Consider the following 19,709-nt stretch of genomic DNA (forward strand, 5'->3'; position numbering starts at 1 on the left):
GGGAAAGAGGATTGAGGGGAAAAATAAGTGAAAGCAGGCTGAGTGATGGCTGCCCTCTGAATGTATTTTAAAAACAAAACAAAAAAACCCAACAAAACCAAAACCCAAACAACAACAAAAAAACACCACCACAGAACCTGTTGGGTTTGACTTTTGGGTTAGCAAAAATGCAAGGATGTTGCTGTTCTTGATTGATTTTGAAAACTTTTAAACCCAATGCCATGAATTCTTCAAGCATCCGGTAGTAAAACTGCTTTGTAGTAATCCTGTTTAATTTCGGTAAATCCACAATACATTAGAATGCAATCTGCCTAAATGGAAGAGAGCATCTGTCATTATAAAGTGACTCTGCTCTTATGTATAAGGTAGAGTTAGTGTTGTATTTTTGTTAGAGACCCTTGACATTCTTTGCTCTGAACAATCATATTGTCCTATTAGATTTCAACAGCATACCAATTTCATCTGTTCTGGTGTCAGTTCATGGAAGAGCCAGATACATGACTTCCCTCTCTTCCTCCATGTTCTGCCAGAAGTTTCTGAAAACACCACCAGTATAATAGCTGGCCAAGGGCTTACATTTCTGGTTCATGGGAGCATGTTTCTGGTTCTGTTGATTTTAAAAATAGAGGGGGGAAGGGTTTTGCCCTCAGTTTAGATTTGTTTTTCCTAGTACTTCCTGCAATCTGGGAGTTCCTGGGCACTGCAGCTGTTCCATGAATTCGATGCTTTTACTGTAAGGCAGCGGTTAATTTACAGTATGCCACAGAATTACTGTGTAGGAAACTATTTGAAAAACCTGAACACTGGAAGTAATAAAAAATGATTTTTCATTTGCTATACTGAAAATACAGTTCTTGTAGTGGAAGAGGATTATAAATGGTGCCTTTTTAAATGTGACTAATAAAATGGTGATTGTTCTTTGGCACTTTATGTAGTCTTTGCATATCATATGTCATTAATTTCTAAATCAAAACAAGAATGCTAATTTCACAGAGCAGCTGTTGAAAGTTCCTTGGGACTGGTGCAGCTTTCAGAATGCTTTGCCCTGATGTAGACCTCCTGAGAACATAGATGAAGTTCATTGAGAATGCTGTATTGCACGTGGTTAGTTTTGATGAACACAGCAAATTAAACTCAAAAATCCTGGCTGTTTTCTCTCAAACTGGTAGACATCTTAGCTAGACTCAGGGAGAAGAGTTATTACTGTTTTAGGTTAAAAATGTGAGTGTCTCTGAAGGTTGATTGTGTAGTTATCTATAGCATACAGGTATGGTAAGTACAATCAGTCTCAAAATAGTGATTAGAACAAAAAATAAATCCAAGATTGTGTTTTTTGCTTAAATAGCTCTGGTAAATGTTTGCCTGTCAGTCACAATCTGTATAAGTGTGCCACTGGGATAAAAGCTCTGCTGCTTCTACTTCATTGAAAATAAATAGCATGTTTCAACTTGTTCCATTTCCTTTTTTAACTAACTTTGAAATTACTTTCTACTTTCTCAATTTAAAAAGTAGATTTACTGCATGACAACAAACTCTGGGGTTATAAAAGCTAGTATATGTTCATAAGATTCTATTAAAATATGTAGTACTGAGTACAGCAATATTTTAATTTTTTTTTTTAATTTCTCAAGGCAATCAGAGTTTTCTTTATGCTCCGTTCACTATCCCTGCACTTGCGAGATGAGCTAGAAACTCAGTTACCGCTCACAAGGGAGGAAGACCTGATAAAGACAGATGATGTTCTTGACTTGAGTAAGTAGTCCTTCAATTTCCCTAATAGTCTATGACATGGAAAAATTGCTGGCTTTTTTTTTTTTAAAGTTTAAAAACCCCAAATAGTTATCTTGTGTAATTGACTACCAAGGATGATTGTATTGTTTGTCTTCCATTGGATTTAGAACACTTCTTGCGATTTGGTTTAGAGGTTTTTTGTTGTTTGATTTTATTTTCTTTTTTTAAAGACACTGTTAATAAATATTCCAGAACTTAAATATTAGCACATAAAGGATTCAGAGTCCTTCATCTGGTTTCCTGGTATGTTAGTTTTCTGAATTAACTGATCCTAGGAGGATTTTCTTCTATTCTGCTTTCACCTATTCAAAATGCACTTAAACTATTCATTCATTTAAGAGACTCGAGATAATTACTCCAACAGCTACACTGTGCTGTTTTACCAATATCGAGGTTTGGTCATCATCATGTGTGTCTGTCCCCACCCCTGGAGTTCTTTTTCTTCACATTTCTCCTGTTGTTTTGAAGTTGGCATATGGAAGCTTTTACTCCCATAGTTGAACAGGATGCTGAGCTATTCCCAAAGGGAATGTCCAGAATGACCTTGTGATATGAAGCAGCACTCACTATGAAGTAAAACAAAGTATTTTCTTTCTGCAGTATCATAGAATACTACTGCATTCTCCATACTGAAGAAACAAAAAAGTTGGAAGGAATAGAATCGTGAAGTATGCTATTTGTCTGCAAATTCAATATACCTGTGTTCATTTAACATCAAAATATATATCTCTAGATGACCTTGTGTGTTACTAAATGGTACAACTTCTAGAGTAATTCTGGCTGAAATCTTAAAACTGTAGTTTTACCGTCTCCAGCACTGACATTGTTTAAGAAAAAGTAACTTGTCATGTTTTAAGTTAGTCTTACTATAGTGTGAGACGTTTGCTTTATGCTTACAGGTTTAAAATATGTACAGAAGCGTGCTTTTAGGCTAGAATTGAAAAGAAAGTGCATGATAATATAAATACTATTAATTCCATTTCTTGTAATCAAGACCTAGAAGAATTTGACGTATTGGTGTTAGCTGATAGGTAGTTAACTTTTGTTCAGTCAGTTGCCTTATTAAAAACTTGCAGGTACCATTTGTAGCTTTAGAGGACATGAGATTGCTAAAATAGAGTGTGCATATTTGCTAGGATTTTCATTTTTGAAGGTTCTTTTTCTTACATCAAGCATTTTTTTCCTTTTGTTTTAGACATTAATTGTTTTGATTCTCTGTATTTAAATGCTTGTTGAACTTACTCCAACTAAAAAAACAGTTATCCTGGTTGCCTCTGCAGGTATTACGGGATTATGTCCAGTATCTCAGAGACCTTTTTGTGCATTAAGTCTATCAAGAATATTAACTACCTGAGTGAACGGAAAACACTAAAATCAAGTATGCTAAGCAAAAGTTTTGTGATATCAGAGCTGCTGTGCAGTAGTTTAATGGATGAAATCCACAATAAAACTTAAAAATAAATTATATTTCAAAATTGCTATTAAATTTAATTTTTAGAAAATATATTTGTGTGCAATACTGAAAATGTCCAAGGGCATTCCCTCTGGGATAAAGTCCAAGCGATGCAGCTTAGAGCAGTGAAAGGTTTTGAGAATAAACTCATTTATTTGTAAGTGTTGAAAGAACGCTATCAAAGAAGTTAACTGAACTTAAAATGTACAAGCTGTAGGATATGGACAGGCTTTTACTAAGTAAATGTAAGCATTAGGCTACAATAGATGAGAAGATATCAAGATGCCAGTCCAGTGTCTGCATTTTTGGTAGCTACATGGCCCATGGTGTAGAAGACTGACAGTTTTCATCACAATTCCTATTTTTTGAATTTCTGCATTATTTAAAAGATTTAAGAGTATGTACAGGGAAAATACTTTTTAAGATCTATTCTTAATAGTTGTTAGCTGTCCAGTTCCTACTGGTATTGTTTTAGCTTGGTAAATTAAGTGGAATGACCTTAATGCAAACTCATCACTTCTGATCTTTCACAAAAAGCTTTCACAAAGAAAATGAACAGCACAAGGTCTTGTTCATTGCATTATGCAATTATTAGTTATCAGGTAAAAAATTATGTCCAGAATTTAGTTACTGATGACTTGCTAAAGGATTAGTAATACAGAATGAACTCAGCTTCCTGTTTCAAATGAGTTAGGTATTTATTGTAATGTTGGCTCTTTTTCAGAGGGTGAGATGAAATAAGGAATCAGCTTCTACTGAAAAAAAAGTGTTTTTCTTAAATTAACTGGAAATGAGATTATGAAGTAGTTCTTAGTTTTTTAAGAATAAAATGTTCCAAAATTTAAAGATGTAATGCCTACTATAAAAAGTTGTGGTTTGGGTTTTTTGATTTTTTTGTTTTGATTTGTTTTTTGTTTGGTTGCTTGTGTTTTTTGGTTTTGTATGTGGTGGTGTGTTTTTTTTTTTTTTTACAAGGCCATGTAGTGGTAGGACAAGGGGCAATGGCTTTACACTGGAAGAGGGTAGATTTAGATCAGATATGAGGAAGAAATTCTTCGTGATGAGGGTGATGAGGCTCTGGCACAGGTTGCCCAGAGCAGTTGTGGCTACCCCATCCCTGGAAGTGTTCAAGACCAGACTGGATGAGGCTTTGAGCAACCTGGTCTAGTGGAAGTTGTCGCTGCCCATGGCAGGGGAGTTGGAACTGGGTGGTCTTTAAGGTCCCTTCCAACCAAACCATTCTATGATTCTATGAAGTTGTATTAAATTAAAATTGTAGTGTTGATTTAGAACATCAGTCTTTTAGATTTAAACTAATTTGCTGCTTTAAGACATGTTATAGTCCTTAACTGTACAGTCATTACCTTAAAATACAAATTTATACTGACCAATATGAACTAGGACAACAGTGGTACTGAACTGCTTGCATTTGTATGCATGTATATGAGGCTACTATTTGTTAATATGTAGATATGTTCATATGTGTTTGCACACTTGTGTATGTAAGTAGAGAAGAAAGGTAAGTTCCATTGCCCTACCCATGGAACCTATGTGCTGATGCTCTGGAGACCTTATATGAGAAGGAACCCTTGTATGAGAATCTTTTCTTTTGCTATAATTTATCTAATAACTCACATCTTAATTTTCAGAAGATTTTTATCCTTTCCACTGCAGTAAGCATAAACTCCAGTTTAAAATAAAGAATTAAAGTTAAAACTTTTTTTGAGATAGGAAGATCAGACTTCTCCTTTGAGTCAGTATTAAGCTCTTTGAGAAGGTAAATGGTGGTATTTCAAATAAAGAACAACATTGGGACTGACTGAATACTTATTTAGCTTTGATTCATTTAAAGGACTGGACGTGCTTTTTCTTTGAGTGACTACTTACCTGTGCTTTTGCACTTTCTTAATGGAAGGCAGCAGAGATGCCTGCATGACTGTAGTACATCACAGGAGAACTGAAATAATTTCATATGAATTAACCTATTTTATTCCTAAAGTATTGCCTGATAGTCCTCCCAACACCTTTGCTAAGTTGTATTTTCCCAGTTCTCTCTTTTAGAAGACCTCATGGATTTCTAGCTAGTGATTTCTAGCTTGTCGTTTTAATCTGCGGACTGTTCTACAATGAATATTTTATTGCTATGCAAATTATAATAGTAACAATGTGGAATTCTTAACTACATTGTTTATCACCTGATGTGTTAGCAAAGCATTCCAGAAGTCTCACAACTGCAGTATAAAAGCAGAAAGACTCAAAAATGTGGAATAATGCCTAGAAATGACATTGTGGGTAAGAATTTGCCAGGCTATAATCTCTTTAATTTTTTTTGTAATACAATTTGAATTAAGCTTATTGCCATATCCTGGTAGCTCTTTTATTACAAGACCAGAAACTCAAAACTAGATAATGTGTTGTGTGCCTCTGCCTCTCCTTGTGTGTTACTGTTACTGGAATGCTTGAAAAGAGAATTTTTTCCCAGACAATCTATTTTAGAAATTGTAGTGGTTAACTTGAGCTGCTTTTTCTTAATTAAAATTTTTAATTACGACTTAAGATCACTACTTTTTTTTGCCAACTAAGTGCTAACTACCAAACCAGTTTTCATTATAACATAAATCAGAAGATAGGAGGATTGATGTAGGACTTTAACAATGTCTGAATGCACAAATATATGTGTATGTGTTTATATTCTGCGGACAGATGGGAAGCTGTTACAGATTACATCAGAGTTACACAATTGAAGAGTATTACAGTTGTTATCTATTCCTTAGGTGTGCTGTTACGTATTTGTTACATATCCACATAAGGATGGCAGTTCTGTGCCTTAGTATATTCACTGCTTTCTGATCTTTTCACAGAAGATTTTAGTCTTTATTTTGGGACCACAAAATGTAATTTCAGCCATAGATTTTTCAAAGCATTACTCTTTCTATATACTTCAGCATTTACTAGTAAATAAATTTTCCTACAACTGGCAGAGTTAACCGAAGTTCAGTTAAATGTGTGGCTTACCCCACTATTGGTGAAAACTGCTGGTGTCTGAAGAGGGAGTGATCCCAGACAGTCAACCTGGGATCTCAAAATTTTGAACAGAGTTCTAGCCTATTTCCAAAAACCAGGATAAACTGAAAAAGGATGTAAAAAGCCCTTCCTGTTGAGTTTTCTCATATCCTGTTTTTGAGTCAGAATCTGTCATGAACAATCAGTGCCTGATGTGGAGTTTCCTGTGTTGGCTTCAAAAGACTTTTCTTTCCTGGTTAGCTGGAAAGGTATAGAGTCACTTCATCCTCACATCAAGTTGGCAGGTGTTAGACCTGTTCTAAAGAAGTGGCATTGGTATCTGTGTCCTCAAAATATGATCATGTTTCAATTGTTTCCTTGGGAGGAGCTTTTCTTGTCAGTAAATTGCTCAAATAATACTGTGTAGCACAGATACAAATATTTACATCTGATCCTCACAGCAAATAGATACTATTTGGTTTTAACAAGTCACTTGCTGAGTATGCATGATTATGAGGTTGATGTTTGCTGTTTTTTCCTCTGTTTTGTTCTGTTGTTTTGTTTGTTTTATTTTTTTAACCTTTTCCTTGGGATGTCTACCTTTTTCCCCTCCATCGCTTCTTCCCGTCTACAACACTGCACACTCTTTGTTTAAAGTCATCAGAGTTGTTTTGTGATTTTTATTTTTAATTTTAATATTTTCGAGGCTACTGTCAAATACTCTACATTCATTGGGGTCTTTGAGTGAAGTTCCCCATTTACATCTGCATCAGTTCATGTATTTCATTTGGTAACACTTTCTAAGCTGCTTATTATTGCTATTGTTACTTAAACTACCTGAATTGAGGTAGTACAGAGATGAAGTTCTAGTATGTGTGGTAGCATAAAGACATAGTTTCTGGTGAAGTCTTTTCATTGCCCAAGACAGACAGGCAGGAACATCAGCATTTCGGCATAAAGCGTAACGTAAAGGATACACGCTGTTGTATAGGTGCCATATCTTGGGAGGACACTTAGCAGTTGGCAAAGTGTGACCCAAAAAATTTATAATTGTGTGCCTTTTTTTAATTACCCCTTTGGAGGTTTTTTTGATCTAACAGATTTTCCTCAATCTGTATTACTACAATGCTTTTTAAATTTTTGTGAACATTGAGATGCCTCCAGTAGTTATGCTCATTCGTGTATATATATAGTGTTAGGAAGGAGTAGAGGTTAACAATATTTAGTAATTATTTCAGCTACTGTTTTGATTTTGAAAAATCCTGCAAAACTCACTTTATCAAAGTGACTTTTTTTTTTCCTGCCTGAATGCAATGCTGGTGTTTTATGGGAGCTTAATGAGAAAAAGTTTCTTCTAAAGAAGCATTTTAATATTTTGGTGCATGTATGTTCATTGTAAACCTTTAAGAGTAGTTGCAAGGTTGTCAGCACTGTATATGACTGTACATTTAAAAATTAGTCGGGTATTCCACAGAAGGTTTGTTACAAGTTGCTGGGTATGCTGCCACCAGAATGATATATTCTGTTACTTTTCAGTATTGTTTTTTACTGTAAATAGTTTTGAAGCACTGACGTATTATGTGACAACGGCCTGTGTTAGACTGCATGTGAGTTTGTAGGTGTCTCATGTAGGTGGCTTCTTTAATCTTATTCAGCAGCTCACTATTTGTGTGAAGTTCACTTGGCAGCTCAAATTAACAGCCTCAGTGCTTGGTTTCAGGCTGCTGATTCTGTTAGTGACAATATTTTAAATGCCATGGCCAAGATGTAAATGATGATGCGTTTAAAGCTATTATTTCTTTGCTAAAACTGGAAAAAGTAACATTATAGTTAAATCTCCTTGTTCACTCTGTCTCTACCAAACATACAGGCTTTATAAAGGCCATCATAGTCAGCTTTTTTTTTAATAAGATTTGAGGAAAATACGTCACAATAATTGAGATTGGAAGGAACCTCAGGAGATCATCTAGTCTAACCCTCCTGCTCAAAACAGGGTCAGCTAAAGCAAGTTGCCCAGGGCCCTCAACAGTCAGGTTTTGCATATCATCAAGGATGGAGATTTCACAGCATCGCTGGGCAACCTGGTTCAGTGTTTGACCTCTCTCACAATAAAAAAGGTTTGTGAGTTTTTGTTGGCTGTTTTCCCCCCATGTTGTGGAATTTCATGTATTTCAATTTGTGTTCAGTGCTTCTCATCTTGTTATTGGATACCACTCGTTTCATCTTCTTTACTCCTCCCAAACAGGTATTTGCAGACATTGATAAGAGGTTTTACCATAGGTCATATAATTTTTTCCTCCATTATATTCCTTGGAATATATTTATCTTTTGAGTTCTTATCCAGTTACTTTGCAGGTCTGTTCAGTGAACATAAACAGTACATTGTGCTCGGGAAAATGAAACTTGCTTCAATTTATTTGCATAAGTAGCGTTTAATTTGAACATAAACTGCCTAGGCAAATGAAAGTTTCCTTCTGTAGTTCAGTAAAAGATTTCACTGTGGGTAGACAACACTAAAATTTTTAGCTTTTAATTTTTATGAATATTTTAAAATAACTTAATTTCAAAACTGTTTTAAGTATGCTAAAAGAGATTTTTGTTTAATTTTCTTCCCAAAGTACTGATGTTCAGGGTTTGTCTGTCTCATTCCTAAATATGTTGTCATATTTGAGGAAAAGAGAGTAAGCCAAAATGTAGTGCAGATATATGACCAGAAACACATCCTCTAATTTCAACTAAATGTACTTCATAGGAACACCTAGATAGATGCTTGAGTTGTTGCATTCTTGATGCAAATGCTTCTGCATAGTCTTTCAGTTGCTTAGCCTATGAAGGGTCATGCTGTATAGCAGACTGATCTCCATTCCCCTGATTTCCTAATTAATGATGCTTCTGTGAGTGAAATACCAGAATTTTCCAAGTTTAACAGATGCTTTGGAGGTTTTAGAGTGTACAGTTGCTAAGCTTTCTTCAGAGGTGAATGAGTGGCGTTGCCTTCTCACTTTCAAAGTGAGATATTGGCTTGAGATTATTTCAGAGCAATACAAGCATACTTTTCCTGATAAAAATTTGACTGTTCCCAGACTCCTGTCCTATTATGAAGACCTGCATGTAAAACAAGGTCTTTGTCATTCCTCATGATTCTGCAAATACTTCCTCTCAGAAGCGTTTTCTCCCCAGAAGTTTTTCTGATTTGCTCTCTGGTTTGTCATAGTCAGGAATTCATTACAGATTCTGTCTAGGTGAGAGATTTGACAAGTGTGATTTCTGTCACACAGAGCCTTTCCCTCTGGTGTCAGAGTTCGGTAGCAGCAGAATAACATCATCAGTCTAGTGCTTCTCCACTTCAATGTTGTCATCCCTCAGACACTGACGTTTGTTTATATATAGCTTGATAAACAACACAGTTCAATTTTTTTCTCTCCCTATTGTCACAGCTAGATACTTTCTGTAAGGTGTTTAACTTTTGGCATTGTTTTCATAATGGCAAAGCAAACATCAGTGAGTTGGATTTACTGATTTGAAAACTGCTCTATCTGAACTTTATGCCAATATTAAAATCCAGATACTCGTTACAAGCTGAAAATGAATCTTTTATCGGTTTTCGTTTGCTGTAGAATCATGTGGGTTTTAGAGAAATTGAAATGACAGCTTATTTTCCTGTATACTTCTCTAATAATTTATAATGCATTTAAGAAACCAAACACTGAGATGAGTGTGAAGCTTTCGCAATATTCTGACAACTAAATTCTTTCACTAGCCTACACTAGTAAGTTGGTGAATACTAGCACACATGGTACAAGAAAATGGATTATGTTCAGTATGCTTGAAACTTGATAAGCGTCTGAGAGGAAATCACATCTTTTATAAGAAATTCCAGCAGATACTTCTTTTAAATGCCAACATCCACTCGTTCCTGAATATTATCAGGAGGCAAGATTTTTTTTTCCACAATCCAAACCATCTTTAACATGACTTGTCCTTTGGTTTATATTCTGAAATGTGTGCCTTGGGTTTCTCCTCAATTTATCTTTCCTTCTCAATTCATGTGTATACTGTTCTGTATTTTTTCCTCTCTTTCCAAAGTAATTTTAAACCTCTCTGCCTTTTTCCTGAATCTTCCTTTTTGTTCAGTAAATCTTGACATAATATTTTTCTTTTATAAAAGTCTTTAGCATTAAAACTATCTGAGACCTGTTTCTTTATCTGAAACAGGTGGTGAGAAATTCATTAAAAAAGAATTCTTCTGTTAAAGTGGTTAGTATTTCTTGCAAGAACAGAGATTTCATGTCACTCTTAGCAGTTATTCTTGCTCTTTTCTGCTGTGCCTGATGGGAACAGTACTCCCTTGCTCAAGAAGGGCAGTAGCATCCTGTCCTGGTGAAGAGGAGGAACTAATATGTGAACTGAGATTCTGACTTTTCTACTGGACAAGAGAGAGATGGCAGGCATAGTGAGAAAGTAATTCTGCGCCTCTCTGAAAGAGGACTGTTTATTGTGAAGAGTAGCAGAAGTAATTAATTTTAAACTGTTCAACAACACTTTCAAAACATAGGTGGTCAAAAACATTTTGGATAGAGTATGGTGCAGATAATTGTTTCACAGGACTTACATAAAATTTCAAATGGCTTTGTAAACTGAGTATATTTGGGGAATATGTTGTAGTTCTGTCAAGCACCACATATTCCTCTATAAACTCGTTTCATCAAAGTGTGAAACTTGACCTCAGAAGTTCTTTGCAATTAAAGACTGTCATAGTAAGTAGTAAAGCAGAGTATCGTACCAGATGTTGTACATGCTGTTGGAAAAGTCCTTTATGTAAAGTGGGAGGTGGTGCATTAACTATCTGCAGCCTAGTACTTATCTTGGGCCGCCAGCTGTGCACACAAAGTGCTAGAAGTTTTCTGTAAGAGCTTTTAATGTCTGCAGATGATTTCTAGAATTATGATGATTGTAAATTATAAAATCATTAAAGATCAAACCCTGAGGGTGGTCGGGTACGTTTAGACCATCTCCTAAAGTAGCTGTTATATTCGCAAAGACTTCATATAATACAGTCAAATAGTTGCCTGTGTTCATGCAATATTTGCACTTAATTTAAATCTTTGCTGCAAGCAGCTGAAGTCTTTGAACTCTCCTTCCTAGACTGTATTTCCTAAAAGTTGTCTTTTTCTTGGAGAAATGCCAGAGAAATCTTGGATCAATGTCTTGGAGGTATAGTGTCCAAACTGGTTACAAGCTTCATCTTGTATGAGGAAAAATTAAGCATTGCTGTTAATCTCAGAAATGACACTACACTTTTTTGCAGCAGTGTCACATCACTGAGCCATTCAATCTGTGGGTCACTTTAATCCCCAGATAAATTTCAATAGTACTGAAGTTTACTGGACTTGAAACTTTCATCTAAATGTGGTTGAGTGTCTGTAGCTCTTTTATAGCATAGCTGTAAGTATTCACAGATCAGTACACTGGAAATGTGTTTAACCACACTTGCTCTTCTGTTTTTGTCATAAAGGATGACTGTATCTTACGACCCTTCAGCAGCTGTGAACTAGAAACAGTCATGTAAATCGGGTACATTCAGTTGTGTAAACTCAAAAGATTCCTGTAATGGTTGCCTAATAAATGAGTAATTTTCCTCTTTGTTCTTTGATAAACTTTTACAGTAATGCTTTAAGATTTTGTCAAATCTAAAATGAAAACTTTCTGCTTTGGAAAACAAATTCTGCCCTTTGAATTCTTTACCTTAAGTACTGCGTTTTCGTAGTCAGGCAGTTGAATTTGTACAGCAGTAATTCCAAGTATTTTAACCAGCTTGCTGTTGCACTAAAAACTCTATGAATACTGGACAAAACCAAGTATTTGAGAACTTCACAATTCTATTTGATGTTATGGCCTATATGTTGAGGATCTCACAATAGATTGTCCACCAAATTTGGCAATCTCACATTATGTATTCGGAGAGGTGCAAATTCAGTTACCTCAGGTCTTGAGAATAAGGCTGTTCCAGGAATTCGTGCTTGTTATTGAAACTGCTTCAAAAAAAGGTATGAGCTACAAGAGTTTGTGCAATATAGAGGATAAGCCATATAGTAAGCACATCCTTGTTTAGTCATACCAACTGTTTGAGAATTAATTCCTTCTCCATTAATAGCTATATTCATAGGGATTTTCTTGGTTTAGTCTGTTTCTGTGGCTTGGGGGAAAAAAAAAAACCAAAACCAAAAAAAACCCCAAAAAACGAAAACATTGCATGTATGCTGTGCATTATATATGACTTCCCTGAAGCTAGTTCTGTTTGAACCAAAGTGTATTCCTAGAAAAATGTTAGTTCTTGGTTAGAAACTTTGTCCTGTGAAGGAAGAGACTACCAATTGTGTGGTTTAATCATTCAGCTATTTTCACCATGGAGCTGCTGCATTTGTCTATTGGACTTGCCCTTGTATTAAATTTCATATCTATTTGTAATATTTATGTATGGATTAAAATCTTTCTGCCTCCCAGGTATTCTTTAAACTAAATTAGTTGAATTATTAAGCTTTTTGCTCTTTTTTTTTAAAAAAAAAAAAGGTATTTATAATTTTCATATCAGTTTATGTTGTGGTGGTTTTTCAAATCATGCAAGCCTACTTTAAAACTGTGTGTACTTCAGCTGGCACAATGTTACAGTAATACATCAGTAAACCAGAAGTATTACCCCGTTATGTATTCAGAGATCATATCTGCCATTTTATTGTAGAAATACTTTCATTTTGTTATCGACTATAATTCCAAGTCTCTTTAGAGAAGTTAAATCCTGGATACAATCCTTCCTAGTAGAAGGCTTCTGTTTTTCATTCCCTGATGTATATAATTATGCATTTCAAAACAATCAAATGTGTTTGGGTGTTTTATGCCTAAATTCACAAGGCAGTTCAGAATAAATGACGCTTGCGTTATTCCTATTTTCCCGTGACTTAGAAACATTGATAGTAACTTCAAGTTTTCCAGTTATAAATGAAAAGGTGGAATAATTTCGGTATTAGAGTTTCTGGAGGGATGTATTAGATCTATACCTCTGTTACCACTTCTACATGAGTATGTATAAAATATATACCAATACAGATAGACTTTTGGATCAAAAATTTACATAGAGCTTTTGGTGCATTTGGTAGATATTGCTATCTTCTACTGTTCAGATTATTAGAATGTCATTGGTACAATAATATTGGAGTAGGATTCTGTTGGCTGAACGTAGCCTACATTGCGATTGTAGATCTCCTGTGATTTTCTGCTTGGTGTCTCAGCTGCTTCTCTAGAAAGGAATAAATCTCCCATAGGCTCCTATAGTAATATGTGATCCTGTACAGATTTCTTGAGCCTTCTAGGGTGTATGAGAAAGTAAGAGCAATCAATCGTCATGTAACTGAATCAAGTCCCGTGTGTATTGCAGAAAAGTAGCAGTGTTGTATTTATTGATTAAAACTTGTTTTCTCAGATTTCAAAAGCTCACACTAAATTCACACTGGATTAGCATTAATTATTTTCTTTTAATTGTATTAGGGTTCCATATTTCCTCCCTTTCTCTCCTACCACCCAATCAATTTTGAATGGATCCTGCTGGTAAAGGGTAATTGGTAGAATCATAGAAGTGTCAGTTGGAAGTGACCTCTTAGTTGTGGTGTGTGGGGTTTTTTGGGGGGAAGAGAAGATTGGTTTTGGGAGGAGTGTTTGTTTTGGTTTTTTGAAGCTTGAAAACCTTTGGTGATAGAAATTCCACAACCTTTTTGGGTAACCTGCGGTGCTGTATTTATGCACAAAAGAATTTCCTCCACCTCCCAAACTGTAATTTACAGCTGTTGTCCCTAGTTGTATGACCTGCCACTGTGAAGACCTGTATGCTTCCACTTGTGGCTTATATCTATCCCACAGATGTTTTCAGTGTGAAATATGGTGTTAAGTACTTTCCAGATGTTTGGATAAGTAAATTTAAGTTTTACTGTTTTGTGTAACCTGCAGTTAAATTCCTATCCATTTAACTAACTCTTCTAGTTTTATTTTTAGTTTTGGTTTTTTCCCCATGGGAAACTAAAGAGGAGAAAAACAGTAGTCAGATATTTTTTCCATTGTTTTAATTCAGATACTGAGCACAGAGTTGATCTTTAGCAGGATTTGGTTTTAATGCATTGTGTAAATAACATGAAAAATGCTACGACCGGGTTTCAGCTGCAAGAGCACCTAACATCAGAATAGTCAGGTTTCAGATCTGTAGAAATCTAACGTGTCAGAATGGAGCTTAAGTTTATAATGGGGTAGGTGTAACTGCCTGCAGTGCTGTAGGACTGTGTGTGTGGTCTTTCAACAAAACTTTTTGAGACTTCCACTTAGTGAGAGAAATCAACACTGTTGCAATTTCACCCCTGAAGTGAAGTGACCTTTTATGCTAAAAGGTGATGAGGGTGGTAAGGGAAAGCAAGGTGCATATCATACACATCTTATATGTAACTTGTAAGATATCTGAACCACTGTTGTTAAAATATATCCTGCCCTTTCTATGTAACGATAAATATGATAGGGAAATGCAATATATCTATTAAAAAACCTCCAGCCTTCAAGAACTTTAAATATGTGTTGTAAAGATGATTACACTTTTATATATTAATGTTTTATGTTGCGCGAAACAACCACAACCCAGAATTCTTAACTTCAGTAGCTATGTAACTTTTTCCTTCCTTCCTTCAGATAACAGTGATCTAATTGCTTGTACAGTCATAACAAAGGATGGGGGTCAAGTTCAAAGATTCCTGGCTGTGGATATTTACCAGATGAGTTTGGTTGAGCCAGATGTTGCCAGACTTGGATGGGGAGTAGTTAAGTTTGCAGGCCTTTTGCAGGTAAGAGGAGTTTTAATCTGGGTGGTTACTTTTTCTCAACTGAAAATTTACATTTATGTTGGATAAATAGTAATACCAATATTAGCTTATATATTTAAGCTCTATACCATGCTTACTTCTTTCTTCTCTTACGAGTCTTTTTTCTAGTTCTTGCCTTTTAAACTATTTCTGATTTTTCTGAAGAAGTTTACATAGCTAACTAGAGGCAGACTTGAAAATGAGGTAACTTCCCCAATATATATTAGACTGTGTTCATTTGAACACTGGAATCATATATAATTAGGATTGAGTCCCAAGCACTTTCCTTAAGTAGCACAGTAATGAACTCTTCTAGAGTTCTGATCTTCGTACATAGGTAGGGAAGGTGACACATTTTAACTTCAAAATGATCTGTGCTTATCTAATTGATTTCAAAAGCTTTTAGAAGTTTCTCTCATTTAAGTCTCTTTCCTGCCTTAGCCAACACAGTATTTCCTGAAAATTTGCTGTGCTCAAGTAACTTCAATGAATTTTAAACTGACTTAATCTCCGAGTACCAATTTCTGAAGAACTAAATCCGAGGTTGTACAACTTGCATAGTCCTTTTTGGGGGATTTTCTTTTAATGTTGATATTTAATCTATAGTTTCAAAATGCGAACTTTTTCATTAGCTACTTCCCTTCTGTTTCTTTTTAGGATATGCAGGTGACAGGGGTAGAGGATGACAGTAGAGCTCTCAACATAATCATCCATAAGCCTGCCTCAAGTCCTCATTCTAAGCCCTTCCCTATCCTTCAAGCTACATTTATTTTTTCTGATCATATTCGCTGCATTATTGCAAAACAACGTCTTGCAAAAGGCCGTATCCAAGCTCGACGTATGAAAATGCAGAGAATAGCAGGTGAATGGTTATTTTGAAATGATTCTGAGAAACAAGTCTTGTATGTCATAGCAAGTCACTCTATAACATAAGGATATGTTAGAAAAATCTAAAAGTGGTGTGCCACAGAAAACTATAAACCAGTGTCTGATTTCCAAGCAATAGATTTTATTGGAGTAAAATACGTGTTTTCATATTTAATGATAGATGCATCAAAGAAAGGATGAAAAAGGAGGAATTCTGTCTTGTTACCACTAACTAACAATCATTTCACAAAACTCACCAGTTCTCTTTAAATGTGATTTAGTGATTCAAAATTAAAATGCCCTACTTAAAAAGCAGATGTTTACTGCCTTAGGACTAAATTGGAGCTCAGCTTGCCTGAGTCCTGAGCGGGATGGTGTCCTGATGGTGTTGATGATAATGCTTAATGCTTGGATGAGGTGATGGTGAGCAATCCAAAATGTGGAGTATCAGCAGCTAGATTTCTGTGTTTGGAGGAAATGCATTCGAAGAGATGAAGGAAAGAGTTAATTTGACTAAATAGCAGAAAGTTATTAAAATATTACTTGAATATTAAGTGAGTGAAGAATAAATTGAAGCTTACCAGTAAACTGGATGAATTGGTGAGTATAGAAAAGGAAACTCTGAAATACAGGAAGGAAAATAGGAGGGCAAATGAAAAAGGACACCAGCTGTCTCAGTTACTTGGATTATCCAAGAGTGATAATGAACTAATCAAAGTTGTGGAAAACAAAGTCATAGCTGGTATTAAAATTATTGAGCTGGCCAGAGAATTACTCTGATTATAGGTGGTTTAAGATTTTAGTGTCTTATGGTTCTGTAGGAAGCTAACTAAAAAGAGTTTTATGCTTTGAGTTTACAAAATAGTTATGTCATATTTTTATAGCTTGCTTCACGTTAAAAAATTTAAAGCAAGTTTTAGATTAATACAGGTCTATTTTGATATTAAAATTTTAGCTTGAACAGTAATGCAAAGACATTTTTTTGCTAGTTTAAAGCAGCTTGTACCTTTAAATGGCTTTCTACTGTGTTCAGTTGTAACTAATGAATGACTTTATTTGTACAGGGAAGAACAGAAGTTTGGTTTGTTTGATTTTGGTTTTTTTTTTAATAACTCCTATGGCTTGTGTAATGCAGGGAGCTTACTGTAATCCTTTTTTTCTCCTCCACTGTATTTTGAGACTTCCTTAGTGTGAATGTGGTGTGAACAGCAATGGTAGAAATGTAGCCAGAAATGTTATTTCCTTTTCTGATGCAATTGTGACCATAATTGAGGTAAATGCAGGCAAGTTACATTCATCAGTGTAGTTTAGTCTTAAGATCCTGAGCAAACTATCCATTGTATTTACACCTACTCTTCCTTTTATGTATTTTTGAGTAACAAAAATTATCCATTGTGATTAAACATAGCTCTCCTGGATCTTCCTGTTCAGCCTTCAACTGAAGTTGTTATGGGTTTTGGACACAGCTCTGCAGCTACAGCCCAGCACCTTCCATTTAGATTTTATGACCAGTCACGACGTGGTAGCAGTGATCCTACAGTGCAACGCTCGGTTTTTGCATCTGTTGACAAAGTTCCAGGTGAGATTAGCATTCATTACCAAGCAGTTTTTGCGTGGTGATTTGTATCTGCAAAAGCTGAACTGTAACTTGTATAACAATGAAAAACTTACTCTGATATGTTTCTGAACACAAAACTCCAGGATGAGGCTTAAGGAAAAATTTACTCCTAAAGAAATAAATAATATATGGGTGCATATTCGAGGTACGTTGTGAGCAGTACATCCATGGCAGTTTCTCCAAATACACTGGAAGTGTCTTAGTACTTTGCCTTCCTTTACAAATTGAGTTATTTTAAATCATGTTTTGCATACTCAGTATTTATGCAACACATCTGTCAGTTGCACATGGTTCTTCCTTTAATTTGGTTATGATCATTTTCTTGCCAGTTTGTAAAAATAGTTGGGATACTGTGCACTGCTTTGTTTACCTTGGAGCTAGCAAGACACAAAATGGCCACAGCTACTCCTTAAACATTAGCTTGGAATTGGGATTAAAGGAATGATTCTAGATCAATGAGGTCTTTGCTCTTTTGTCTCCTTATTTTGTCCATTTCATAAATTGACTTCTCTGCAGATTTTTTTTTTCCAGATGATGAACTTTTCTACTTTGGATTGAGTCATTTTAAAGTTGAATCTCATACTGCTTGAAAGTACTGAACTTTGCTGTATTACACAAAAAGATGTAATCTTGTTACCACTAGCTGCCAGTCATTTCACAAAACTCATCATTTCTCTTTAAATGTGATTCAGTGATTCAAAATTCAAATGCCTTACTTAGGAAGCAGATGTTCTACTGCCTTAGGACTAAATTGGAGCTTGGCTTGCCTGAGTCCTGAGGCTGTGGAACAGAAATTATAAAAGCATTTATATTGCCAGTCAGGTTTTTCAAAAGATAAGTGTATGTTGTATGATGGGAATGTATTTCCTTATTTGACATCATTTCCATGGAAAAGGTGTGGTTGAAAAGATGCCAGCATTACTGTTTCAGAATCAACCTTCTCTAAGAAGAGTGCGCTTGTGTTTATAACAAGTGACTTCATCTAACAATTCTTTTTGGGTGTTTTTTGGGAAGGTATTGGGGGTGGTGCAACATGGTAGTTTGTTCAAACAAGCACATACTTACTTTGAATTCCATGAAATGGAGCCTTCTGCTGTATGCACACGCAAATTCAGAGGAAAAAGTATTTTGAAGCTTTTATTTGATACCAAGTGTGAGAAACCAGGCACAGAAGTATTTCAAATGCTGCACATTTGAAATGCATTTTGTGATAGCAAGTAATATAATAAAAATGGATCAATACATTGTTTTACATCTGATTACAAAATAAATATCAAATGCCTCTTCCTTCTCCCCTTATCTTTGAATAAATGAGGTTTCCTAGTTCTGAGTGATTTTCATAGGCATCTATTTGTGTTTATCCTTTAATCAGACTTGGAGTGATTTTTACTTTGAGAAGGGGTTTTGTGCCTTTTAAAAAAATTATTGAGCAAGTTGCAGTCAAATTACTGGATTCTTATATTCATTTCTTAATGCTACAACTTTAAGTGGTGTTTAAGAATACTGCAAAGCTCATATAGTCTGTTAATTTGATTGTAATTGTAAGAAACAAGTTATGCTTTCCTTTTGGTGATGGTGGTTTTTGTTGATTTAAAGGAGAGCTTTGTTTTCGGCAGTGTTTTAATCACTTTTAGTAGGACCATGTTAGCTGTCAGTGCTGTACATCCAATGTGGTTTTTAAGAAATTGCCAATGATATAAATGTTTTCAACCCTCCTGCAAATTTCACTCTGTGGAGAATTTTAGTACAACTATTGAATTCTGTAATCCCTCTTCTCAATGAATTTAGAATTTTCCAGAACAGTTACTTCAGTCTGGTCTGGTTCAGTTTCTATCACAGTGCATACATAAAGCTCTACATATTTCACTAGAGAGCATGCAGTTACCTTACTGTAATCAAACTGTGCTTCACTTTGCTTTATTGTTTCATGGTCCAAAGTTAAAATCTGTTTTGAAAGCACTCGTGATATCTAGGGGGAAAAGGGTGAGGGTTGTTATAGCTTAAAACCAGATTTTGTGCAACACAGGTGAAAGGTGACAAGAAGATAAAAGACCATGCTTCAGTACATCCCTGTTAATACTCTTTG

General features: G+C 35.3%; 1 protein-coding gene across 1 annotated transcript in view; it reads left to right on the top strand.

Moving 5' to 3' along the window:
• The window catches only part of CLEC16A (C-type lectin domain family 16, member A), a 71,824-nt gene that overhangs the window by 33,660 nt on the left and 18,455 nt on the right, over nucleotides 1-19,709 (top strand). The window contains 4 exon segments of the mRNA XM_009698616.1: nucleotides 1,632-1,752; nucleotides 14,969-15,120; nucleotides 15,796-16,000; nucleotides 17,414-17,584. Of these exon segments, the coding sequence (XP_009696918.1) occupies nucleotides 1,632-1,752; nucleotides 14,969-15,120; nucleotides 15,796-16,000; nucleotides 17,414-17,584 (649 nt within the window).

The sequence above is a fragment of the Cariama cristata genome, unplaced genomic scaffold, assembly GCF_000690535.1.
Source record: "Cariama cristata isolate BGI_N322 unplaced genomic scaffold, ASM69053v1 scaffold11124, whole genome shotgun sequence".
In the NCBI taxonomy this organism is placed as follows: domain Eukaryota; kingdom Metazoa; phylum Chordata; class Aves; order Cariamiformes; family Cariamidae; genus Cariama; species Cariama cristata.